This window comes from Podarcis melisellensis (assembly GCF_964234715.1).
Source record: "Podarcis melisellensis genome assembly, chromosome: 3".
In the NCBI taxonomy this organism is placed as follows: Eukaryota; Metazoa; Chordata; class Lepidosauria; order Squamata; family Lacertidae; genus Podarcis; species Podarcis melisellensis.
Window position 1 is genome coordinate 108,620,168 of NC_138530.1, and position 27,938 is coordinate 108,648,105.

Sequence of the window (27,938 nt, forward strand, 5' to 3'; positions counted from 1 at the left end):
CATATGAACCAATCCAGACCCTGCGGTCATTATTTGAGGCCCTTCTTCATGTGGCCCATTTTCTTTTAAAATGAATCTTGCAACTCTTGCTCAGCTCTTTCAAAAAGAACAGGCAGAAAAAAGAGAGGGGAACCCCACCTTTTGTGTTAAATATTTATTTAACACAATACCCCATTCTGACTATTTTGGGGGGGTTTCTCCTGCCATCCTGAAAGCTGCACAAGGAGCTGGTGGAAGTACAAAAGACTGGAAATTTGAGAAAAGGATTGTGTTGATTAATTTGTAAAAGAAAATTTAATAAAAATTTATTTAAAAAAAGAAAGAAAGAAAGCTGCACAAGCTAGCTTCCCATTTTTAGATGGGGAGAACGGATCCATGAAATGGAGAGCTGCCCATCTTTAAGGCTTCACGGAAGAACCAGATGCAGCAGTCTGCAAAGTGCTTTATCATCTTGGACACGTTGTTTTCTTTCAAAGCAAAGGGGCAGGTATGAAAACCAAATATAGTAGGCCCTTTAGCATCAGATTCTTATCAAAGTGCTGTGTCTCATTCGTAATTTTAGTTCGCCCTGTCTAGTTTTTCCAGCTTCCAAAAACATCCCAACGTTGCTCTGTTCAAGAACTAATCATATGTTCTAAATCTTCGTGTGACAGTAAGTGCTACAAAGATTAATCACAGCGTAAGATAACAGTTTGAAATACTTTTAGCGCAATAAAGCCTGGTGATGTTTCTCTCACATTTAAAAACTCACGTCCTACTGATTGCATGTGCTTCCTGAGCCCAAGGCACATTTCACTTGTGATATGGGCTCTTATCAGTCCCTTTATCTCTTCTTTTTTTGAGGGTTCAGTAGACATATAATAAAGTCATATTAATATGCAAGTGATTTGAACCGTATTAGGAAAGGACAAATCTGCCTATTCCTAGTCCACTACACTTTCATATGCTTATACTAAAATCTGTATTTATCTACATTCCATTTTGCATTCATTTGCATTTTTAAAAAATCCTCTCAAACCACATATTTCAATGCATTTTAAAAGTAGCATTTTAAAGTCCACGGTTTGATACATTTCATCTGCTGAGAACTGTATCACAGCATTCAGAGAAGTGCCAAATCCATTGGGCAGTTTTGTTCTGAGCTCCATATTGACCTGAGAGGTGCTGATAATTTCGTACAGGACATCATAAAGATCACGTTTCTTTGCCTTCCTCAGTGCTGTCTTGTGCAAAACTTCAGCTCTGATCCTTCTGCCATTTTACTTTACTTTCAAGGGTTAATGTTGTTAACCTCTGAGTTGTCAAAAGGGCAAGTTTAAAAGATGTGTCAGGGGTAAACAGTGACACTCTTAGCTAATGATAGCTAATTGCAAACAGGGCATCAGGTCAAACCATATGAGGATACACAGAGATAGGCAGCCATTAACCTCAAGTCAACCTAATGTGAGTGACTGTGGGAAGGTGACATATACCTAGGGAATAGTTCTCACATAGCATTTATTCCAAGAGAACACCAATCTTGGGTTTTATTTATAAGCAGGTATGTGTACTCATAGGGATGCGGGTGGCGCTGTGGGTAAAACCTCAGCACCTAGGACTTGCCGATCGCATGGTCGGTGGTTCGAATCCCCGCGGCGGGGTGCGCTCCCGTTGCTCAGTCCCAGCGCCTGCCAACCTAGCAGTTCAAAAGCACCCCCGGGTGCAAGTAGATAAATTGAGACCGCTTTATAGCGGGAAGGTAAACAGTGTTACATGCTGTCAGAGCTGCCCAAGGTCCCAGCTCACAGAGGACCAACGCCAGTTCTTGTTATATACAAAAGTCTTTATTAAGGTTCAGTTTCGATTCCAAAGCCGTGGCGCTCAGCTCTACGTCTCAACCCTAGACCGCTGAAGTTCCGTCTGAATCTCCTCCCCCCAGACACCAGTTCAAGACCCTAGCCTTGCTCCACCTCCTCCTTTGCTCCTTTCTCCTCTGGGTCCGCCTGCCCGCCGGGGTGTTGCCTTTTCTGGACTCTTCTGATGCTGAAGAGTCCCCGGATTCTTCCCCCTGCCTCCGGCGTGCTTTAGGACCTGGCTCCCAATCCGCACTCCTGGGTGTCCCGCGCGCCTGTGCATTTGAACTTGGCGCGCGCGCCCAGCCGGCAACCTTCCTCCTGACCGTTACACTGCTCCTACCACTGCTTCCCCCTTCGGGGGGGCTAGCTGGATCTGACTTCCCCTCTGTTCCCTCACTCAGCGATAGGGGCGTGGTCAGCCCTGACTCATCTCCTCTTTCCCCTGGAGGGGAAGCCGGTCCTGACACATGGGACTCTTCCCCCCCGCTACGCTCTGGTGAGGAAACTGGTCCCGATCTCCAGCTGCTGCTTTGGGAGTCACCGCTGGTCCCTTGCTTCTGGTGCGTCCCTCCCGGGACCCCCCTTGCTCTGGCTATCGGTGCCCCCTTCTGGGAATCTTCCGAATCACTGGACAGGCTCATGGAATCTCTTGCCCCACTGTCATCCTCACCTACGCTGCCCTCGGATTGTTCCCCTTCGCTCTCCGCTTCCTTTTCCCCTGTGCCTCTGCTCCTGAACCCCTGACACATGCGCTGCTCTGGTGCTGGTTCACCGGAGCAGCTTCATCACGCTGGCCATGTGACCCGGAAGTGTCTGCAGACAGCGCTGGCTCCTGGCCTCTAGAGTGAGATGAGCGCACAACCCTAGAGTCTGTCAAGACTGGCCCATACGGGCAGGGGTACCTTTATCTTTACCTTTATGTGTACTCATACAAACCAAATTGAGGCCTGGGTAAGCCTATAGTATTGGGCAGTAAGGATTTACTAAACCTACTGTATCCTTTCTTAAGGAAATCAGCCCTGAGTGCTCATTGGACAAACAGATCCTGAAGCTGAGGCTCCAATACTTTGGCCACCTCATGAGAAGAGAAGACTCCTTGGAAAAGACCCTGATGTTGGGGGAAGATTGAGGACACAAGGAGAAGGGGACGACAGAGAATGAGATGGTTGGATAGTGTTTTCGTAGCTAACATGAGTTTGACCAAATTGCGGGAGGCAATGGAAGACAGGAGTGCCTGGCGCGCTCTGGTCCATGGGATCACAAAGAGTCAGACACAACTAAACGACTAAACAACAACAACAACAGGGCACACATAAAAATGACAGCATTGCAATATGAGTAACTATGGCAGTGGCTTTGTGTAGTCAGGTCTGTGTAAAGAGGGAGATCTTAGCTAGGGAGAGACTGAGAGCAAAAATCAATGGTAATCTTAAAAATAACTAATGCGTGCTTGTTGTTTGGGATCCTAATTTGTGACAATATGGAGCAAACACCACATCTGGCCTTAAATAAATGTTCAAGGAATTTCAATGAAAGCAAACAGATACCAGATAAGACTTTGTGAAATTTCTCAAAGAAAGCAGAGGAGTTATGCACCTCCACAGACATAACTAAGCACAGAAGAAGATCACTATTTAAGGTTGTTTCATACTGCTCTTCATAGTGAGATTTCCAGTGAATTTTACAAGAGGAAAGTAGAACCAATGCTCCTCCTTCAATTTTATATAGAAGTTCCTCTTCGTTGCTTGCACATTGTTTAGAACTGCATAATCTGTTGGAATCAGTCTGATTCCAGCCTATGGCCACTTTCAAATGTGTTCACCTGTAAGTATTTTCCGCCCTGTTTCCACATAGATCTGCATTTTTAAAATCCACATGCAAATAATACCTGAATATGTGCTTTGAAATGTATTCTCTCTCAAAAGGCCTATTTCAAAACTCTTTCATCTGAAAATATGGATTTCTAAATTATTATTTTCCTCCAGATATGCATTAAAAACCAATGATTTCTAGCCTTTAAAAAAAAAATTAAAAACCAAGAACAGTATGGGAACATTTGGAAAGTGGATAACTAAGTTCCAATCCACATATTAATCTGGTAGGCACAGATCAGGTTTGCTCCTATCAGAATATGAAAAGAATGATTTTATAACTACAACCAGAGTGGACTAAAAAAACATTGACTACATCATCAACTCCTTTCCCCCCATTCTGTTGCTATAGATATATATTGGGCCTGAAAATAACCCAATTTGATTTCCACACAATGAACTTCAGCTTTAATAAAGAAAGCTTTGTATTCACTCCCCTTTTGGTTCCATGTTCTTACACCATAATTCACATGGTGCCATTTCCCTTTATGCTAGCAGCAAATTATATAGCTCCTCAATGCCCCGGTGAAGCCTTAGATTTTGAGATCTGCTGCTTAACGAACACATTTCTCTCATCTTCCACATGCATCACACTGCATCCCTGAAGACATTTGTCTCAATATAAGTTATCTCTTCTCATAGGAAAAGACAGCGCCTTAAATGGTCCACATTCTCCAACGCTCTTCATCCAAATTGAAACTGACTGTGTGAAGACAATTTCCCCACCCTGCACATTTGTTTTTGGCTGGAGGGGAGGGGGCACAGCTCAGTGGCAAAGCACAAGTTTGCATTAGAGAAGCCCCAAGCTCAAAACACAGCATCCCCAGTGAAAAGGGGTCCTCATGCCAGGGTCAGCCTATACACTATACCATGGGTAGGCAAACTAAGGCCTGGGGGCCGGACCCGGCCCAATCGCCTTCTAAATCCGGCCCGCGGACGGTCTGGGAATCAGCATGTTTTTACATGAGTAGAATGTGTCGTTTTATTTCAAATGTATCTCTGGGTTATTTATGGGGCCTGCCTGGTGTTTTTACATGAGTAGAATGTGTGCATTTATTTAAAATGCACCTCTGGGTTATAGGAATTTGTTCATCCCCCCCCCCAAAAAAAAATATAGTATGGCCCCCAGAAGGTCTGAGGGGCAGTGGACTGGCCCCCTGCTGAAAAAGTTTGTTGGCCCCTTTAAAAGTATAGAATTATGAGTAAGGTAAAGGTAAAGGGACCCCTGACCTTAGGTCCAGTCACGAACGACTCGGGTTGTGGCGCTCAACTCGCTTTATTGGCCAAGGGAGCCGGCATACAGCTTCCGGGTCCTGTGGCCAGCCTGACTAAGCCGTTTCTGGCAAACCAGAGCAGCGCACGTAAATGCCGTTTACCTTCCCACCAGAGCCGTACCTATTTATCTACTTGCACTTTGATGTGCTTTTGAACTGCTATATTAGCAGGAGCAGGGACCGAGCAACGGGAGCTCATCCCGTCACGGGGATTCAAACTGCCAACCTTCCGATTGGCAAGCCCTAGGCTCTGTGGTTAAGACCACAGCACCACCCGTGTCCCTTAGAATTATGAGTACACTGATGCAAAGGCATCATGTTATGCAGGGTGAAAGCAAGAGAGAAGCAGCTGCAGACATCTAGGACCCCTTTTTGCATTATGTAGCAGGACAGAGTGATAAATGGTCTACACATGCTATAGAGCAGAACTTTCCACACTGTGTGTTGCGGCACGTTAGTGTGTCGGCTGCAATGTGTAGGTATATTGTGCAAGTCCAACCCATGCTCCTCCCGGCAGTGGCGTAGCGTGGGGGTGCAGGGGGGGCGGCCGCACCAGGCGCAACATCTGGGGGGGCGCTCGCCGCCTCCGGAGTCGCCAAAGAGCCTCGGGCGCAGGCTGTAGCAGAGCCCCATGTCTCGCGGAACTGACGAGCTGTGCGCGCGTCCGGGCTGAAGGCGTCCGGCAGGCAGCGGCTCTCAGTGCTCGCCGCGGTCCCCGCGCGTCAGGGCCGTGGAGGGCGCGCCAGGCAGCCCCTCCTCACAGCCACGCCGCCGCTGCTGCTGCAGCTGCTGGGCCATGTTGCATTTTCCTCGCCTCTCTGCCCTCCTCCTCCGGGCAAGCGGCGTCGTTTGGGTGGCAGCGCCAGCGGCAACTCGCCTCAGATCACCTGACACGGACCCGCCGCTGCCGCCGTGGCTACCTTACCATAAATACCCCAGCCTAGGCAGCAGCAAGAAGAAGCTGGCAGCGGCGGCAGGTTAGGGGTTAGGGGGCGCAAATTACTTGCCTTGCCCCGGGTTAGGGGGCGCAAATTACTTGCCTTGCCCCGGGTGCTGACAACCCATGCTACGCCGCTGCCTCCCGGGGCTGGAAAGGGATTATTTTAATCTCTGATTTGCTAGTGAAACTGAATTACTGTTTCGCAAAATGATGCATGTCTAAAAAGTGTGTCACCAACATGAAAAGTTTGGAAAGCTCTGCTGTAGAGGGAAATGAAAAGTAGCTGGGGCTCATCAATCTTGAAAGATAGCCCGTCTAAGAGAAGGAAAACTCTGATCCTAATCCTTTGCTGCCTTGTGGGATATCTTCAGGAGAAGAAGGCTAAGGAGTAAACACAAATCTGGAGTGGGATCCCTAAAATGGTTGGATGGCGTCTTGTGCACCTCCTTCCGTCAACTCCTGAGGCCAAGCTGGTGCCAGACATATTGTTCTGCTTTCCTTTGAATCACATCAGCAAGGCCAAGAGTGGGGTCTTGCTGTCTGGACAGTCCAGGACCTCCATACACACTGCCCAGGCTGACACACCAGGGAAGTCACTTTGGTACTGCTAATGCAGGCGTGGGACTTCACCCCCAAAGATACACTCCATTGTCTCTTGAGACAGATGGGTGCCAACAACAGTATACCCCTCACAGAGCTACAATTCCCAGAAACCCTTAACATATAGTGCCTAGGGTTTATTAAAGTAAAGAATGTGCTCCCAATGTGCTTTAAAAGTATAGTGTGCATACATAGTAGTAGATAAAAGGAAAGGTAAAGGGGCCCCTGACCATTAGGTCCCGTCGTGGCCGACTGGGGTTGCGGCACTCATCTCGCTTTATTGGCCGAGGGAGCCGACGTACAGCTTCTGGGTCCTGTAGCCAGCATGACTAAGCCGCTTCTGGTGAACCAGAGCAGTGCACGGAAACACTGTTTACCTTCCCGCCGGAGTGGTACCTATTTATCTACTTGCACTTTGACGTGCTTTCAAACTGTTAGGTTGGCAGGAGCAGGGACCGAGCAACGGGAGCAAACCCCATAGCGGGGATTCGAACTGCCAGCCTTCTGATCGGCAAGCCCTAGGCTCTGTGGTTTAACCCACCGCACCACCTGCGTCCCATCATAGTAGTAAATGAGTCCAATAGTACTAGATAGGACTCATTAAAATATGGTTTAATGAGATGTGCAAGCCAGGCCGTTAAGTTATCTGTTCACAGATTTTTTCCCCCAGTCTTCTTAGAAATGCTCATCTAGCTGCCTCTCTCTCACAGCCTTTAAGGACCTTTTATTTAGAGAGGCCTTCCACCTCATGGATCGACTTTGCTTCCTGTTTTGATAGATGGCATTAGTTGAGCTGCTTCTTTCTGGCTTTGTTCTAGTTTATTTGCTCATTTTATAAATTTTAACACAGTTGCTTTGGGCTTATATTTTACTGTAGTATGAATGTAGGCTTTAATGTTGTTAACCACCTTGACGGTTTAGTGCAGAAAAGCGGGACATACCTTTAAATATTATATAAATACAACAGTTTAACTAAAATTAATTTGAAACCCCACATGACTGAGGCAGACCATGCCCTTTCCACTCCTCAGTAGTGAAGCAGCTATTACATGATTAATTTTTATTTCAGCAGCCATAGCAAAAGCAGTTCAGAAATGCCAAGTGGCTGAGAGATTAAATGTTAAAATAATTATAGTTAAATGCAGCCATTGAAGCCAGCAAATAAGGTTTCTGTAGACACAGGTGTGCTGCTCAGAGCAAGAGCTGGAAGAGCGTTGGCTGCCCAGCTCTTGAAAATAATAAAAAAAAAGCACTCAGAGGGTTTATTATTTAAAACGGAGGGGGGCATTGATAAATTGAGATCCCAAGCAAAGTTTAATGACCAAAGATTTGGAGATAAACCAGAAAGAGAGAACAATAAGGAACAAGAGCAAGAAACAGAATTTTAGAGCTAAAAGACAAGTTGAGGTGCACATTCTCTCTGCATTAAACAATTTTTTTGAACTCGGAGGCAGGGGAGTGCATTTGAAAATGTGTCTATAGGAGATGAAGGGATATAAATGGAATACGGAAACATATTCATTCACATCTATTAAGAAAACCCATTAAAAGAGGAACAGAGAAATTCAGAAGTAAGATGATCATTGTTCATCCTTTACACGTTTAATAATTGTTAGATTCACTAAAAATATACCACTTAGTGTTAAAATGTTTAATTCTCCAAATAAAAGGAGGAAGTGGGGGTGGGGTAAGAAATCCACCTCCTGCAAGAAACTCATATTAAGCAAGGAGATCAGAACTATTAAAGGTGTGTAAAATATGTGCATCATGTGAAAAGACCAAGAGAGGTGACAATCATACTGACAATTTTCAAATACTGAGATTATGAGCTGCAAAAAAACAAAAACAAAAACAGTTTGGATATATTGTTGAAAGTACCAATTAAAAACAGCAAGTATATTTTACTTGGCATTTATGTTCAGTTGGCAAAACAAGTTGTGTTTTTTTATTAACCCCCCCCCCCCCACACACAAAAAAAACCTTAATCTGCTTAATGAGAACTTTTAATAGGAGGTGATTTGCACTGTGCATTCTCATCTGAAATGGCTAGATCTCAATCTGGAGCATCCCAAAGTATGCTTCCCAAAAGTTGTTTGGAACAGAATATTCTAATAGCTGGATGGAGATTTTACTATCCAGATAATAAAGATTGAGAGCAAAGATTCTGCTTATGTTAGGAAAATACTGAGCACTGTGCTTGGCTGCAAACAACACTACTATTGCTGCTTATGCACTGACTCCCAGAAAGAAGAAAACAAGAATTTAACAATGAAAGCAGGAAAGTGTAGGATGGCTCAAAGAATTTCTACAAAGCAAAAGAAAGCTGAAGACAAATAATGCCCAGGACCGAATATTTTCTCCTCCTTAGTGTTTGAATCATTAGGACCAAAAGGTTCATCATTAGTTTGGCTTTAGCCAGGAAGTTCAAAGGCAGGCAACTTCTGCTGTTAGAACCAACAAATTAAAGGGCCATGAAAACAGCTACAAAAGAGGAAACAGCATTTTTTAAGGCAAAGCACAGAAGATTTGCAAAACTGAATTGTTTGAAAACACCACAGTAGGAGATGATGAGAAGAGAAGAGAGGTTTCCACTAGACATGGAGAGATATGCACAAAATGAGCATAGAACAAGATTGGTGCTTTTGGTGAGGATGGGGACAAAACTTCTTGCCTGATGTAAACTAACGTTCTCCCAAGTTTGTAGTTTTATAACAGTCCCAATCACCATATCTAATGCCGTACTTGGGTGGTCAGTGCTGATCAGATTGGAGCCAAAACAAGACCACCCACAAGCAAATAAACAAGTAAAAAAAAAAAAAAAACCAGCAGCTAACTCCCCCAAACAGGCAAAACCCTCTCGAAACAGGAAGGGAAAAGATTGTGAATTTGTGCTGTTCACATAATAGTTATGGAACACTGGCAACATGAGGCTTCATCACAGGCTCATTCTGCCCATTGTCCATGAAGCTGCCATTTATCATCACATTATATTCTATTCAGGATTGAAGGAAGCACAGAAATTTGTCTGTTGCTGATCTCCATCAAAGCAGGGGGAAGAAAGTCTTTGCGTCTTTCAAGCCTTGCATAGGTTGGGCAGAGTATCACAAAGTTTTATGTTGGGAGGTGACACCTGGCATACCCTCCAACGTTACTCAGGGGGGGGGGGAGACATTTCTCACTTCCCTCCAGCTGACCCTCCTCAACCCCCCATTTTGTCCCTGCTCCCAACAAAGCAAATTCTATCAAAAGAAGGGCAAGTGTCACCACCATTACACCAACAGGCCACAACACACACACGTTCCACCAGTTGCACTCTCCTAAATCCATCTCTTAAAAAGCAGAGACATCACCTTGCTGACAAAGGTCCGTATAGTTAAAGCTATGGTTTTCCCAGTAGTGATGTATGGAAGTGAGAGCTGGACCATAAAGAAGGCTGATCGCCGAAGAATTGATGCTTTTGAATTATGGTGCTGGAGGAGACTCTTGAGAGTCCCATGGACTGAAAGAAGATCAAACCTATCCATTCTGAAGGAAATCAGCCCTGAGTGCTCAGTGGAAGGACAGATCCTGAAGCTGAGGCTCCAATACTTTGGCCACCTCAGGAGAAGAGAAGACTCCCTGGAAAAGACCCTGATGTTGGGAAAGATTGAGGGCACAAGGAGAAGGGGACGACAGAAGACGAAATGGCAGTGTTCTCGAAGCTACCAGCATGAGTTTGACCAAACTGCGGGAGGCAGTGGAAGACAGGAGTGCCTGGCGTGCTCTGGTCCATGAGGTCATGAAGAGTTGGACACGACTAAACGACTAAACAACAACAACAACAACAACAACAACAACAACAACAAATCCATCTCTGTTCGAAGGCTGTGGTTCCCCCCACCCTGGAAAATCTGTTTATGGCTCAGAACAACAGCATTGAGGTGTGGTTTCTGTGGACCTATTGTGGCTCGCCAAACCAATCCCTGCTAGTTTTTGAGTTTCTTGTGAATTTGGTTGGTTTTGCTAATTTGGAGATTGGTGCACAGGGCAGTTTTTTGAGAGTACTGTTAGTAGTCCAGAACCGAAATTGCAATGTGTTTCTGTGGATGCTTTTTGCTTACTATTATCAATCCCATCTAGTCCAGTTTGACTTGTGAAATTGGTTGGTTTGACAAATTCAGAAATTGGTGTTTTGGACACTTTCCCTGTAATATTATTTATTAAAGACCTGATTTATCGTCCAACATAACTTGTGAATTTGGCTGTTTCAGTTAGTTCAGAAGTTGGTGTTTCAGGCCACTGTGTTCCAGAGGGGTTCTAATAAAAAATTAGCACTGAAATAGTTTCAGTTCCAAATTTTTATTCTTGAGTCAAACCTATCACACTGTTGGGCACATGTGTTATTTTTAAGGTCTGTTCAGTCCATCTCGGCCTTTGCACCAACTCAACCTCTTTATCCACTGGCTCAGATAATTAAGCCACACTAGGGATACAAAGTGTGTTCTCTTTCATGGAGAGCACATGTTGTGGTGGGGGCCGCCAGGACACTCCAAAGTTGGGGGCGGGCTAATTGTTCGTTGGCCACTGATGCGATTGGGGCTTCCCTTTTTGTTGGGAAGAATTTAATGTTGCCATTTGTTGATTGACAGCCAGAAATGCTAAAACTCCTTGCACGAGGCTAGGGCTTCCTCTTTTCGCCTGTGCATCGGATTGCCCGTCCCTCCCTCCCTAGAATAGGGTTGTTCGCTTTGACCTTGCTATGCCTGTCATGGGGTTGTCTGCTCTTGGGGCAGGGGCCTGGTAGGAATTTTGTCCATCTGGCTGATTGGCTGGGGCCATTTGGTTTTTGCTACTGCGTTGCAAATTATCACAACTTGTAAGGTTGCGGTTAGGCATTGGTTTATGGTTTGGTTGGTTGAGGGGAAGTGGTTGAGTGCCTGCCCTTGGTAGGTTGAGTGCCTGCCCCTCTAATGCTGCTGCTGCAAGGGATTCCGTTAAAGGAATTGGGGGCTAACTATTGCTTGTCCACTCTGTCAAGGGGGCTCGGGCCATAGCAATGAGCTCCTGGTTGCATTTGGGGTGAGGGCAGGTTCCCTGCTCCGCGTTACCCCCAAGTGTATTCCCCTATTCTGACTTTCGCATCGTGCGGAATGTCAGTCTGTCCCCAATGGTGGGGGCAGATAGTCACAACCAATGCCTAAGCAACCACTCACAAATTTGTATTTCAATAAAGTTGTTTGGCCAAAATTATGCCAAAAATCTTAAACAAAAATTCTGTGTGATGTGTGAGTTATTGGGGTGGCCCTGGGGACCTCGACACGCAACGGCAATATTTTGTTGCAGCAAGTCCTACCTGTTATTTTCTAATTACCAAGTTAGGATAATGCAATCCTAGGCCAATCTTGAACGGCAGATAGGCGACTTTTACAAATGACAAAACCCTCCATTCGCCTAAACGTTCTGTTAAAATTCCTTTCTAAGAAGCAAAAGTGCATTATCTTAATTCTCTAACTTTTTGTGCTGTGCAATAAAAGGCCATAGCTTCAAGGCTCACCAACTCATTAATTTTAACTTAAGCCTAGAAAGTGAGCAGAGAACTCTCAATAAAATGACCAGTGAAAGGCTCAGGAATGGATTGTGCTCTGAAGTAAATTATTAACAGCCTGAACTCCAGAAGCAAACCGCAAGGAAATAATGGTTTGAAGTTTTTCCTCCAAGTGCTTTTCAAACAGTTCTGTCTGTGCAAACCTCATTATTTGCCATGCTGCAAATAACCTGTAGTTGCTCACTACAAACAGCTTAAAATCAACAAGAGCCTGCAATAAACAATTACCATCAGGGATATCATCGCTTTACAAAAATGCCTGATTTATGAGTAGAAGCTTTTAGCAAAGCGAATGGGCCAATTGCAGGGCACCTAGCTAACAGCAAAAGAAACAAAATTCACTTATGAATCCCCACGCATATAAGTTTCCAAGAGGAAGGCTGGGAGGAGGAGATAACCACCATTGTAAAACATGCACAGGGGGCAAGCTTCTTGCTCACCGTTGGAGAGAAATACCTCAATTTGTTACACAGCTGATTTTACATCTGTTTCTTTATCTACAGCTAGAAATCACTCAGAAAGTGCAGCAACAGCGAAGCAGGCAAAATCCTTCCATATTTACCTCCTCCTCCCACACTGCGTCAGAGAACAGTCTCGCGGTGGCAGATTTATGTCCCTGCAGCCCTGTACACAACCGCTTTGGGGGGCCCTATTTATTCACCTAAATTCATGTGACTATGCCTGAAAATATGATGGAGCTGAATGCATAAGAATGAGTTAGTCAAAAGCAAGGGTTGTCCTTTTTTACTATTATACAGTATTATTAAATAGTGCTTTCCCCGCCTCCCAATTAATTAGATGAGGCTGCTAAAGCAAAGGAGGTGTTGAGGGAAACTAAGAGTGGCCTAATGTCTTGGGTGAAGCATGTGAATATATATACATTTATTTATACAAGGCCAAAGGCCAAAGTAAAGGCTATCAATAAAGACACAATAACAGCAAACAATAAATAACCGAGCAGTTTAAGCAGTCATTTACTGAACACGTAAAAATTGAGATGAGCCAATTAAAACAATTATGTATTTTGTGTTTTTGTATTTTTATGCTGCGAACCATCTTGAGATCTAGAAGGGACGGGGGTGGCGCTGTGGGTTAAACCACAGAGACAAGGACTTGCTGATCAGAAGGTCGGCGGTTCGAATCCCCACGACGGGGTGAGCTACCGTTTCTCGGTCCCTGCTCCTGCCAACCTAGCAGTTTGAAAGCATGTCAAAGTACAAGTAGATAAATAGGTACCACTCCGGCGGGAAGGTAAACGGTGTTTCCATGCACTGCTCTGATTCACCAGAAGCAGCTTAGTCACGCTGGCCACATGACCCGGAAGCTGTACGCCAGCTCCCTCGGCCAGTAAAGCGAGATAAGCGCCGCAACCCCAGAGTTGGCCATGACTGGACTTAATGGTCAGGGGTCCCTTTACCTTTACCTTTACCTATATTGAGATCTATGGATGAAGGGCAGCATACAAATTTAATAAATAAACAATAACGACCATAATAAAATAGAGAGAAGAAAAAGAAATAGAAATGAAAGCTTATACAGTGGTACTTTGGTTGTCAAACATAATCCGTTCTGGAAGACCATTTGACTTCTGAAACATTCGACAACCAAGTCGGAAAGGATGGTTGGCAAAGTCAATGGAGAAAAACACACAGCGGAAGCAGTTCGACTTCCGAGGCACGTTCGAAAACGGAAGCAATTACTTCCAGGTTTTTGGTGTTCGGGTTCTGAAACATTCGGCTTCCAAGAAACTCGAAAACCAGTTAAAGGTAGAGGGACCCCTGACCATTAGGTCTAGTTGTGGCCAACTGTGGGGTTGCGGCGCTCATCTCACTTTACTGGCTGAGGGAGCCGGCGTACAGCTTCTGGGTCATGTGGGAAGCATGACTAAGCTGCTTCTGGCGAACCAGAGCAGCACACGGAAACGCTGTTTACCTTCCCGCTGGAGCGGTACCTATTTATCTACTTGCACTTTGATGTGCTTTCAAACTGCTAGGTTGGCAGGAGCAGGGACCAAGCAACGGGAGCTCACCCCGTTGCAGGGATTCAAACCACCAACCTTCTGATTGGCAAGTCCTAGGCTCTGTTGTTTAACCCACAGCGCCACCCGCGTCCCTGAAAATCAAGGTACCTCTGTATAAATATACTGTTTTAATTCCACTTATCATTAGAATTAGTATGGGGAAAGGTTTGAATTATATTCACAATTATTTTATTTTATTTTTTAAAAAGTTTAGTTTATACTTTGTTTTGTTATTTTGCATATAAGCTTCTTGCTTCTAGAATTATATTTTATATCAGTTTCTCCCTGCCTTTCAGATATGTTAAGATAAATATTTTTGGGTCTAGCTGAACAAGGTATTTTAAAAAGATTCTTATAAGATATGATTTCTTGCCGATAGATGGATAGATATACTGCTGTTGCTTCAGGGCAATTCCACCCACAGTGATTGAAATCCACTCTAACGTCGCCACATTTCTGACAGTTATATTTGTTGGTATTATAAATTTTAGCCATTCTAAGGGGGTTAACTACCACATTGTCCACAATTTCACAGAATTATCTGTCAGAATTCAAGGTGCCTTAGATTTCTCAATATCAGGCAGTGCTTGGAATAAAGCTCACTGAACTAGTTCCAAAATCTCTGAACTACAGTTGAAAGTAGTTCCCATAACTACTAGGTGAACTAAGTATGAATTAAGTTTGTTTGGTGGTAGAACCACACCACAACTCCTGAACTAATCTATTTGTTCATCATTTTGCATGTATTAAATACAATTTATTTCTACAAAAATGTGCTGTGCGTGGAAATGTGCTTCCTGGTCTTACCCACCATGCAGCTTCAATGGCTGAGCCCAGGTTTCAGTGCTATGAGAGTGGCAGGTAAACCTCTTCCTTGTCACACCGTGCATTATTTTATCCATCTCTATCATGTCCCCCCAACTCACCTTTGTCCCCTAACCTAAAAAGCCCCCAAGTCCTATTAACATCTGTGAGACCAGATAGTCCACCTTCGGTTAAAGGTTTCAACACAAGTTAAATACAACTAACTCTCTTTGAATACAGTGCATGTAGTGGCAGGGTTCAGGAAACAGGTGGGGCATTCTGATCCATTTCTTTTAAGGTCCTAGCAATACCCCTGGGCACAAGATCCATCCTAATGCCTTTGTTTGTAGTTCTAGATCAAGACCAAATGTTCAAGTTGTCCTATACAGGTTTAAAACAGCATGGCCATTTCTTATTTCCAAAACATACTTGACAGCTTGCCTTAAGACACTTCCTCAGAATTACAACTTGCACATAATAAAATGGATGGCGAACTAAGATTTACAGTGGTCCCTCGGTTTTCGAGCATCTTGGGAGCCAAACATTTCAGTTTCCTAACGCCAAAAACCCGGAAGTAAATGCTTCCGTTTTCTAATGCGCCTCAGAAGTTGAACGGCTTCCACTGCGTGTTTTTTCCCCATTTTCTCAATTGAACTTGCAGCCAGCCCTTTGCGCCTCGGTTTTCTAACGTTTCGGAAGTCAAACGGTTGTCCGGAATGGATTACGTTCAAAAACCAAGATACCACTGTATTAGATGCTTTATGAATCGTTTAAAAATGTTTGGAGGACAAGAATATGCTGGGGGGGGGGACAAGAAAATGCTTCATACAACATGTTCAGAAAGGGAACTGCCAATGCCAGCAGGAAAAGTATTGTACATGACACTGTTTCTCTGAAATAATATTGATCCATCTTATACATGTTCCTATATATTTCCTACTAACATCCCCATTTCCCTTTCCCAGTTATGGCATTGCATTATTTGCATGGTCATACCTTTGCGATTTCGTCCTGAGCTGCTACTAAGTTCAAGTATGAAATATTGACCAGGTCAGGGCCATACACGATTGTGAGCATTCGGCCTTCCAGTCGTCCTCCAATGTTTCCTGCATCCAGATGTTCACGTAGTTTTGGATCCTGTAAGTAAGTGCATTGAAAGTCATTAAAGTGTCTGCCCGTACTTTGATAATGATAAAAAAGAAAGAATAGTTCAATACTCCAATTTTGCTGCTAAGGATAGGACACACGTGAGCACCTATAGGGATAAAATGCAATTAATATATCCTCTCTTATCTATTTAAATCCATCCCACGAGCTGGATAATGATTGGGGACTGTTTCCTCTACCATGTTCTAAATAACTTGCATGGTTTGCGGCATTTACGATTACACTGATTAGAAAGAGGCCCAGAACGGGCATCATGTAAAATAAGAAGCCAGTAATGGTTACTTTAATGCTGAAATGGTTTACGTGCAACATTACAATAATTTTTTCTACACATTCAACACCCTGGGACAACCATTACTTAAAGAAGATCCTCACGGGGCGGGGGGGAGAGAGATTGCCAACAGAGAATGGGGTGCTCTGGGTGGGCATTCTTGGCTAACTTTCAACAACCACTTAATTCTTATATCCTTTCACATGTAACTCAATCACCAATGAATTGTTCTTCGGAGTTGTTGTTTTTTAAAAAATAAAATAGTGATAACAGCATAAATAGATTACTGTATTTTTTGCTCTATAAGATTCACTTTTTCCCTCCTAAAAAGTAAAGGGAAATGTGTGTGCGTCTTATGGAGCGAATGCAGGCTGCACAGCTATCACAGAAGCCAGAACAGCAAGAAAGATTGCTGCTTTCACTGCGCAGCAATCCCTCTTGTACTGGCTTCTGAGATTCAGAATATTTTTTTTCTTGTTTTCCTGCTCCAAAATCTAGGTGCGTCTTGTAGTCTGGTGCATCTTATAGAGCGAAAAATACGGTACATAAAAATAAACGTAGTATTGCTGTTTGAAATGTGCTAAGAATCAATGTGTGGGGGAAGAGTCAAAGCAGCATTGAATTCTACAAGGCCTCTCCTCTTAACAGAGGGGAGGTGTTGTGAGTGAGAACAGCTTCCTGCGCTCACGGGGGGGGGGGCACGTAACCAAGACCCCTGCGCCATTGAGCCTGTGCCCACGTCACGCCCTCCCCAGCCGGCCAATCCGGCTGAGGGAGGCGTGGTTTTGCCATTTAAAATGGCCACGGGCTCACCAGCTCCTCCTTCTTGTTCCTCAGATCACCCTCCCTCCCTCCCTCTAAGTTTAGCTCCTGACCTTGCTATGGACTTTGATTGGTCACCTTGGTTGTCCAAGGGGCCTGGTGGGAATGGTTTCCACTTGGCAGATTGGCACCAGCCACTTGGTTTTTTTGCCTAGGTAAAGGTAAAGGGACCCCTGACCATTAGGTCCAGTCGTGGCCGACTCTGGGGTTTTGGCGCTCATCTCACTTTATTGGCCGAGGGAGCCAGCGTACAGCTTCCGGGTCATGTGGCCAGCATGACTAAGCCACTTCTGGCGAACCAGAGCAGCACACAGAAACGCCGTTTACCTTCCCATCAGAGTGGTACCTATTTATCTACTTGTACTTTGATGTGCTTTCGAACTGCTAGGTTGGCAGGAGCAGGGACTGAGCAACGGGAGCTCACCCCTACCTCATAGCAAATCATCACAACTTTGGCAGTTTGGCTTTGGAAGGTTTGGCAGTTAGGCTTTGGAAAATGTGTTGTGTGTTGGAGGGGAGGTTGTGGCTATCACCTACCCTTCCCCTTGAAGGGTATTCCATTAAAGGAATCCAGCGGTCGTGGTTCCTGTCCGATGCCCGGGTGGTGGCTAGGGCCATGGCACGACCCCAGTGACTCTAGGGGGAAGCTTCCAGTTGATTTGCATCAACAAGCTCCCCCTACAGGTTGTTAACCCTTGTGTGACTCCCGGAACAGAGGGCAGGAGTCAAGTATACTCTGTTCGCTCCAATGCCTCAGCCAATACCACTCACAATCTGTAACCAATAAATTTGTGGCCTTTTTTAGCCCATTAACCTAAATACTTGTGTCCATGTGTCTTATTTTATCTCCAAGTAGGGGTGGGGCCTCAACTCACAAATGTAGCTATAGTAGTACGGAATCCTAACTTTCCCCCCTTACGTAGATCTTCAGTCCACCTGGTTCGTAAGTTCATATTAAGCAACCTGTATCGAGCAATGGAAGGACAATCCTGTTCCTTCACTGACTCTTTCACTTACTGGCCTTTGGTTTGGACTCAGTCTGACCCTTATGTTTCCCTCCCCTTATGGTTTTGATCTATGGGCTACTTTTAAAATGAGGCTGCATTTAAAATTGTATTTTAACCTGTATTTTAAATTGTTTTTCTCCCCTATTATGTTTTTACTGTAATTTTACTGGTGTTAGCTGCTCTGAGCCCGGCTCTGGCCAGGGAGGGTGGGGTATAAATAAATATTATTATTATTATTATTATTATTATTATTATTATTATTATTATTATTATTATTATTGAGAGCCACAATTCTCAGGGGACCCCAAGAGTCTAATCATGGTTTACAAATCTGGTTTCATAGCGACACTGAACTTCTCTTACACATCCCACATGACTTTCTGAAGCCCTGTAATGTCTTGACTGGTGGCCAACTCAGTCTTGTTCTAACTAAATTGCCTTGTTTCTACAGAACAGAAAACAAAACAAACAGTACAGTTTATTAAAAGCTCAAGCAATGATTTATTTTTACATGCATTTGTTGTCAGCAGGCCAGGCGAAGAGTTCTCTCAAATGCAGTGCGCTACCCTTTTCTATTAACCTGCTATTAACCCTCAGAACTGGCTTCACAAAAAGAGGGTGAGAAGAGAAGAATAAGCACATACTTCTGAAAACTCCAACTTCCTTTATTTTCCTCTCCATTGCTTTAGGTTTTTGTTTGCTTGCTTGCTTGCATCTTACGATCCAAGACTCACTTGGCCACTGCTTGTTTTAATGCCTTCCAAATCAGAAATCACAAACAAATCCAAGAGAAAATAATGGGATGAATTCAATATCGCACTCTTCTGATCATTCCATCAGTGCAAGCATTTTGGTTTGCTGAATGACATGATCCCCCCCCCTTTAAACACACCCCCATTGTTCCAGGGGTTCTCCTGACACTCCACCCTACTCTGAGCCAATTGTGAGGGTGGGAAGGTGAGAAAGCCCCATTGTGCATGTGGAAGTCCTCCCACAGGATGGGGGGGCACTGTTGTCTAAACCACTGAGCCTCTTGAGCTTGCTGATCAGGTCGGCAGCTCGAATCCCTGTGATGGCGTGAGCTCCCATTGCTCTGTCCCAGCTCCTGCCAACCTAGCAGTTTAAAAGGACACCAGTGCAAGTAGATAAATAGGTACTGCTGAAGCAGGAAGGTAAATAGCATTTCCGTGCTCTCTCCTTTCTGTCACAGGGTTCCGTTGTGCCAGAAGCAGATTAATCATGCTGGCCACATAACTGTCTGTGGATAAACGCCGGCTCCCTTGGCCTGAAAGCGAGATGAGCGCCGCAACCCCATAGTTGCCTTTGACTGGACTTAACTATCCAGGGGTCCTTTACCTTTACCTCCCACAGAGCACAGAGTTATGGAGCTGAAAGGGACCACAAGGGTAATCTCGTTCAACCACCTGAAATACAGGAATCTTTTGCCCAACTTGGGATGCGAACCTACAACCCTGAGATTAAGAGCCTTGTGCTCTACCAACTGAGCTACAGGTCTCTACTGACAAGACACATTATTTGAATCCCACCCAAGTCCAGGTCCACTCAGCAGAATGAGCAGGAGGAACTCCAAATGTATCAGCGATGGCTCATCATTTTCCAAAACACATTAGTATCTAAACAACCCCTCACTGTTCCCCATTAAGTCCAGAGTCAACATGTACCAAAATGCACCACTGCCCACACTAGGAAATTGTATATCTTAAAAAGTACATGCATTGTTGTGAACATATCTGCATTTGCTTCTGGGGGAATGCCTCTCCCTGAGCGATGCAGACAACTGAAATGCAATGAACAGCTGCACAAAGGTTTCAAAACTCATAACACTATCTGCAATGGGAAGAAGTAGCAAACAAAACTGACTTGAGACTAAAGTCAACTTGTTATTGGCGTGGTAAGCCTGTATCTCAGACTGCATCATGCTGGAATGCAGGTGGGTCCTCAAAAGGCTTATTGCTCCAAGACCTGGAAAAACGACTGGGTATGCCTCATCTAAACCACAGAGCCTAGGACTTGCCGATCAGAAGGTCGGCGGTTCAAATCCCCGCGACGGGGTGAGCTCCCGTTGCTCGGTCCCTGCTCCTGCCAACCTAGCAGTTCGAAAGCACGTCAAAGTGCAAGTAGATAAATAGGTACTGCTCTGGTGGGAATGTAAACGGCATTTCCATGCACTGCTCTGGTTCGCCAGAAGCAGCTTAGTCATGCTGGCCACATGACCTGGAAGCTGTACGCCGGCTCCCTCTGCCAATAAAGCGAGATGAACGGCGCAACCCCAGAGACAGCCACGACTGGACCTAATGGTCAGGGGTCCCTTTACCTTTATGCCTCATCTATGTACATCTACTGTATATCTTACATTTCCACATTGAAAAGTTAGCATAAAATAACTGAGGATAGATGTTGAACCTTGAGCACCAGTGAACATGCCCATAGTAGCTGTACTAGGCAATCCAAAGGCACATGGCAACTGCTAACAGTTTTGCGCTAATTGAGGAAGAGATTTCTCTGCTCTGTTCAGAATAGCATGGGAGACTTGGTTACTGCTGCCCCTTTATTCTGAGAGCACGGCTAAAATTCCTTGGGAGTCACAGTCATATTGGAACATTATAGCGAGGGTTGAAACAAACAAACAAACAAATTGTACATGGTGGATCATTTTGTTCAAATTTATCCTCTTTACCCAGTAGGATAATAATTCTCGTGCACTTCTCAAGATAGGGCAATTAGTATAATTTACCCATTAAAAGAAAACCCTAGGAGTCTCTGCAAACATTTTTTTGAGGTGGAAAGTAAAAAACACAATTCTTTTAGCAGAATTTGGCTGGCAATGCAAATCATGAAAGAAAAGGCAACACACACACAACTGACAGTGTACCCTTAGTACACTGAAGCACTTGGTTTCAAGAAGTCGTGCTAGTTCATGCCCCCAGTGATTATTCAGACTATTTTGCAGTGCTGCTGAACTATCTCCTCAAACTTTACCACAAAGACCACATGGGGCCGGCACCATGCAGTGCTGGAAGACTATAACCTGGGTAGTCCCACTTTTTATGTAAGATGCAGCTGTCATATTTCAAGTGGATGACTGACTCATTGAATGCATTATCACTCCAGCTGACAAAATTGTACTGCGATTCCTTCCCTACTGGTGTCTCTGCACAAAAAGGCACACTTGTGGAGACAGACCAAGGCAGAAACCGCAGGTATTTTGAACTAAATGATTATCAGCCAACAATCTAAATTAAGGTCTGCAGCATTTGCTTGCAGGAGAGATGAAAATCACTTACTCAAAACTGACAGAATGTAGCAGCTCTGAATATCTTGAATGGAGTTTCCCTTGTGTATCTTTTATATTTAAAAAGTTTGCATGATGATCAAATCTGTATTTATTTTCAGATGTATTCGAGCCTAAGAGTACGTTTTGGGTGGATATAAAGCTTTGGCTGTCCTGTTTGTCTTATGTTTCATGCTCTATGCTTTATGGTTTATTCCATAATACTTGAGATTTGTTACTCCAGTCATATTTTACGGTGGGTCTATGACTGTATAAATAAATCTGAATCTCGGTCATATTTATAAGCTGTTCTTCCTAAGGGAAAACAAGTACAACGCATAATGTTTTTTTAAAAAAGTACTGCTGAGAGCAACAAAGTGTGACAGAGCAATGGAATCCAACAGAACAACAAAACAATCCATTAGAAATAAAAACAGTGGCTGTAACATGCTGAAAAGCCTGGACAAATATAAAGTCTTTATCTGGCATTACAAAGCCAGGACATTTATGCCGCAAAAGTGCACCAGTTGCAGACGTAATTGGGATGAAGTCCCACTGAACTCAAAAGAGTTTTTATAGCCGATATGTGTTGAATAATTATGGGCTGTCCAGTGAATCCCTGGATGACATCGTGGAAGAACGTTGCCTCAGGAGAGTGAGGAAAATTCTCAGGGATGGTTCACACCCTGGCTGGCACTTTCTTGATCTCCTGCCCTCAGGCAGAAGATATAGAAGCATGATAGTCGCACCAACAGGGCAAAGAACAGCTTCTATCCGTGGGCTGTTAGGCTGCTGAATGAAAAGGTAGCAAAAGGGCAACTGACTTTTGGGTTTGGTGGGTGTGTGCCAGTAAACGAGTAGAATTAAGACTAAGAGAGCTGAGTGGGGGGTGCTCGTGTAATCTCACTGTATACAAGTTGTACAAGTGACAATGAAGTATTTCAATAATTGCACTATAAGTCTAGTGCTAGGAAAAAGATCCCTAGGGAAGAAAATTTGAATGCAGGATGCTACAGCCAGTGAAGACCACTCCCTGGTTGCCCTCACATGGCATCAGAAGGTGAGGGGGCTGAGAGGAAGGCCTCTTGTGACAAATGTAATGGTCATTAGTTATGATGCTATTTTTAAGAAGAGAGCTAGCATGCAAACAGGATCCTGAATTAAGTAGGCATTAAGTCTGACCCAGAAGTACTCTTCTTAAGTTATAATATAATGTTCAAGGCAGGGTCATGTGGTAGAACCAACTTTCCGAGACCTAGGTCCCTGGCTTGGAAACTAATTGGCAGCCAGTACAGTCAGGTCAGGATTGATGTTACATGTTCCAAACTGTCTTGTCCCAGTGAACAACTTGGCTGCTGAATTCTGCACCATCTGAAGTTTCCAGACTGTCTTCAGAAGCAATAACACATATGTGTTGCAGTAGTCTAACCTAAATGTTAAATATTTATTCAGTGCTGTTTTTGTTGTTGTTGTTTAAAAGATGCTTTCTGTTTTCTGTTTTCACTACAGTTTAACTCAGGCTTCAATATGATATTTCAGTAGGATCCTACCATTGCAGCATTTTACCTAACTACTTCTGAACATAAATGACATTTATACACTTCGAACTAGGGCTTCCACTGAAAATTTAAAGCAGATGTCAAGATTGTTCTTGAGGAGCAATCAGACATGTGGGATACCTAACTTTATCTTCACAACTAGCGTACATAGCAGGTGATATGGAGCCAAGGTTATCCAAAGAGCTTCATGGCAAAGGAAATTTTTAACTCAGCATTTAGTCTAGGGATGGGAAACCAGCAGCCCTCCACATGCCATGGACTACAACTCCCACCATCCCATGCCACTGGCCATGTTGGTAGGGGCTGAAGAGAGTGGGGAGTGGGAATTATAGTCCAAAAACAGTTGGAGACCCACTGTGGGAAACCCTTGCCCTAGGCCAAATACAGCACTCTAACCATTTCATCATAGCGGCTCATGTCACTGAGGAAAGCCAAGAAAGTTTGAGTAAGTCTGGTGAAATTTCTCAGGAGGTTTCTCACAGCCCTGCTTCCAAATAACTGGTCGGGATGCCCACGTCTTCATACATTACTATCTTGGAAAGCAAACTTGCAGCAACTTTCAGGTGAAATATTAAAAGGAAATATGGAGAGGAAGCTCTAGGGCGCATGAAGACAATGGACAGGCTTGCTCAATGACACCAGTTGGTGTCCCTTTAATTTAACAGGGAATTTTCCCACTTAGGACTCAGCTATATAGCTGCAAATAAAACATTTAAAGTGTGTTTTAAGTGCAATATACAGTGTCACACTAGATGGTGAGCCTTATGAAAAATTCAATGTATTTTTAAGAAATGCTTTAAAAAATACATTTTAGATTTTTTTACATACCGGTATATGTGCGTGTAGATGCCACCTTAAACACTAGGCTGTTTCATTTAATCTCAAATAAAAGGTATGTGATAGCACAACCAATGGGATCAAGTCTGAAACATTTTTTAAAAAATGAGTTGAAGCATCCATGTTTAAGGCATGAGAAACCTACAACATTTTTGAATTTGCAAGTTATGAGCCAGCTTTCCCCAGTGAAAAAGGTCTGACAGTTGAACTATTAAGCAGGATCTGGTTGAGGTTCTACACACTGTAGTAAGATGGTTATCTTCTAAGAATGGTTGACATTATAATAGGGCCTGAGGGACCACAATGTTATTACCAACTGATGCTAATCATCCAAAACCACCTAACTTTCCCTAATCCCCTTTCAAACTCTGCCGCCACCACAAAAGCAGCCTGTTTAGTATTTCTGACACAATTTGGGAAGCAATTAAGGGCAGATAATCTAAAATGTTGTCAAATTGGTTTGAAGTCACTTTCCAAGATGTACCTCGCACTTATCAAATTGTTGGTCAGTTAATTAAAAATGTTTTCATTTTTTAATTTCCATCTACCAGTGTAAAGTTAGATATTTATCTTGCTTCGGTGCCCAGAAAGTCCACGGTTGACACCAATGAAATCTGAAGAGCAGTTAGGATCAGACTTACATCTTCAATTGCAAATAATCAAAACATCAAATTAAAGATGTCGACTAGCCAATCATATAAATTGTCCTACTTTTCCTTCGTTCCTTCACCAGAAGGCCATTTGTAGAATTCCAATAGATATAAACAAATTCAGAGACATTTATTTTCAGAGTGGTGAATTCAAACCACTTTGACCACACTTGGACTAGTAAAGGTAAAGGGACCCTGACCATTAGGTCCAGTCATGACCGGCTCTGGGGTTGCGGCGCTCATCTCGCTTTATTGACCGAGGGAGCTGGCGTACATCTTCCGGGTCATGTGGCCAGCATGACTAAGCTGCTTCTGGCGAACCAGAGCAGCGCACAGAAACACCGTTTACCTTCCCGCCGGAGCGGTACCTATTTATTTACACACATTTATTTGTACACAAAAGGTAGGTAAAGGTAAAAGGTAAAGGACCCCAGGATTGTTAAAGTCTAGTCAAAGGTGACTATGGAGTTGTGGCACTCATCTCGCTTTCAGGCTGAGGGAGCTGGGGTTTGTCCACAGACACCTTTCTCTGTCATGTGGCCAGCAGGACTAAACTGCTTCTGATGCAATGGAACACCGTGACAGAAACCAGAGCACACAGAAATGCTGTTTACCTCCCCGCGAGTGGTACCTATTTATCTACTTGCACTTTGATGTGCTTTCGAACTGCCACATTGGCAGAAGCAGGGACCGAGCAATGGGAGCTCACCCCGTCGCGGGGATTCAAACAACCAACCTTCTGATTGGCAAGTCCTAGGCTCTGTGGTTTAACCCACAGCGCCACCCGCGTCCCTACACTTGGACTACCTGCACCCTAGAATTAACATCCTCATAATCTACAAAGAATATTAAGACCCTTTTATCTATGCTCACTCAGCCTAACTTGCCGATTGTGGAAAACTGAATGCATTCAGAGGCATTACTTGGCTGGTTTCATACACTATAATAAATATTGAAGTTCAGTGGCTTAAATATTTACAATACTTATTTACAGCTGCCAACACTTCTTGCATACAGTCCAGCTAATTAAATTAACTTGAAGTCCAGAGACAAAGCCCGAACACTTCCATTCCTAAATTAATATTTCTAAAGATTTAGACTGAAAGATTAATTACTGTGGTACGCTAGCACTAAGGATTTTGCCAAGTTATGGGAAGGCTGGGAACCTGACAATCAGATGAGCATTACTGGAGCTATAAAGAATGGCCCACAAATTTTATCACAGAAGATTCATAGAGCTGGAAGGTACTCTGAAGATCATCAAGTCCAACCCCCTGCAATGTAGGAATATACAACTGAACCTGCAACCTTGGGGTTATCAGCACTGTGCTCTAACCAACTGAGCTACCCCATGGCTAGATAAAACCACTGTTAACATTTGTAGTAGATCTTACTGTACTGTACTCAAGACGATAAAAGAGGACTGGATATTATTTATAGATTATATGAAAAATTACTATGAACAGACAATTAACCTAGCAGGATGTTAGTATTTTCAGGAGCATAAGTTAGAACTAAAATTAAAGGGAGAAGTAGAGAAAGATTGGGGAAACTAAGATGATGCAAAATGAACTGGAATATAAAAGGAACCAAGGAAGGAGAGGAAGGGAAGTCTGTCTGTGATTGTATTTTTGAATATAATAGAATATGTAATATGTAACTCTTTTCCCCCCTATTTTTTATTACTTTCATTTTTTTTCCTTCTGTTGAAATGTAGCAGAAATGCAAATAAAAACGGAAAGGGAAAAAAAGGGTTAGACATATTTGTAGGGCTAGGATGGAAAACAATGCAGCCTAAACTCTTCTTTTATTTCTAGATTTAGGTATGTAGCCGTGTTGGTCTGACACAGTTGAAAAAAAATTAAAAATGGTCCATTAGCATGTTAGAGACCAACTAAGTTTGTTCTGGGTATAAGCTTTCATGTGCATGCACACTTCTACACATACCAAAGGTCTTCTTTTATTTGTAAAGGAGCTGTGCAAATAGGACTCTTTATTCAGTAATATTAACAATAGCTAAGCCTATTATTGGTGCAATTGTCCATGAAATCACAAGCTCTGAAGCTCTTTAGCAAGATTTCCAATTATACTTTGCTCAGCACTGAAAGAGCTTGGCATTACTCAAAGATCTGAATGAGGCTTTATTTTCCAAACAGAAAAAAAATCCCTTTTGTCTGCCAAAGCCAAGAAAAAATATATATCTGGGGCAGCTCTTACAGAAGTTTGAGAGCGAGTCGCAGGTGCTGTGGTCTTCTAGCCACAGGCTATTACAAGAAGTACATCCAACAAAAGCTAACACCACATTAGAAACCATTTACACAGGTATCAGACAATGCATTATCATCAGCAGGTGACTTGAGCTCAGTAGTCTCCAGCACCATCTCAAATATATTCAAAAAGAAACGCTGCTCTTATTTTCTGTGCTGCCATTGCAGCAACAGATTTGTTAGCCAGCATTTTTAATGCAAAGGGCAGCCAAGGCAAATAAACAAGGATATAGAAAATGCATTCCATTTACGAAAATTTAAACAATAAACATTCAATTTACATTGAGATTCTATGAGATCTCTCTTTAGTGACAGCATGAGCAAAATTAGCTATACAATTTGTAATACAGTAGTTGAACACCTCTCTAAAATGTACAGTGGTACCTCGGGTTAAGTACTTCAATTTGTTCCGGAGGTCCGTTCTTAACCTGAAACTGTTCTTAACCTGAAGCACCACTTTAGCTAATGGGGCCTCCCGCTGCTGCCGCACCGCCAGAGCACGATTTCTGTTCTCATCCTGAAGCAAAGTTCTTAACCTGAAGCACTATTTCTGGGTTAGCGGAGTCTGTAACCTGAAGCGTATGTAACCTGAGGTACCACTGTATTGCAAACTTTTCTGATACAAGATAGCTATAAAAAGGTTTCACGCTAGGCATCAGCAACTCCCTCCCCCCCAAAAAAAATAATCATGCATGTAATTGATAGGTCTAGGTGGTCTGAAAGGTAATGTGGCAACTCTTCAATTCCCCTGGTAGCATGTAAACATAACTCACTCACTCTCTCTCTCTCTCTCTCTCTCTCTCTCTCTCTCTCTCTCTCTCTCTCTCTCCCTCTGTGTTTGTGTGTGCGTGTGTCACTAAAATGGATAGTGCTGTCTATAGCCATCCCTTTCTCTGCCTTAGCCCCACATGGGTGGACTTGATTTCTATTTCAAAGCTTTATTATCTGACAAAGAAAATAGAATAAAAGCCATTCCTGTTCAACACCACTACAACAGACTGAGGCTGCAACTGTACAAACACTTACTTGGAGGTAAGCACTACTGAAGTCAATGGGGTTAATTTCAGAAATGTATGGGCCTGCACTGTAAATATGTAAAAAAAAAAAAAGAGTTTCAGAACAATCTGTAAAATACTAA

The 27,938-nt window shown here is 43.5% G+C and overlaps 1 protein-coding gene across 3 annotated transcripts in view; it reads right to left on the bottom strand.

Annotated features, from left to right (window-relative positions):
- Window positions 1-27,938, bottom strand: part of PLCB1 (phospholipase C beta 1) — a 455,075-nt gene that overhangs the window by 168,307 nt on the left and 258,830 nt on the right. For all 3 annotated transcript variants that reach the window (XM_081906043.1, XM_081906045.1, XM_081906044.1), the window contains one exon: window positions 15,925-16,065. In XM_081906043.1, the coding sequence (XP_081762169.1) occupies window positions 15,925-16,065 (141 nt within the window). The remainder of the gene's footprint in view (window positions 1-15,924; window positions 16,066-27,938) is intronic.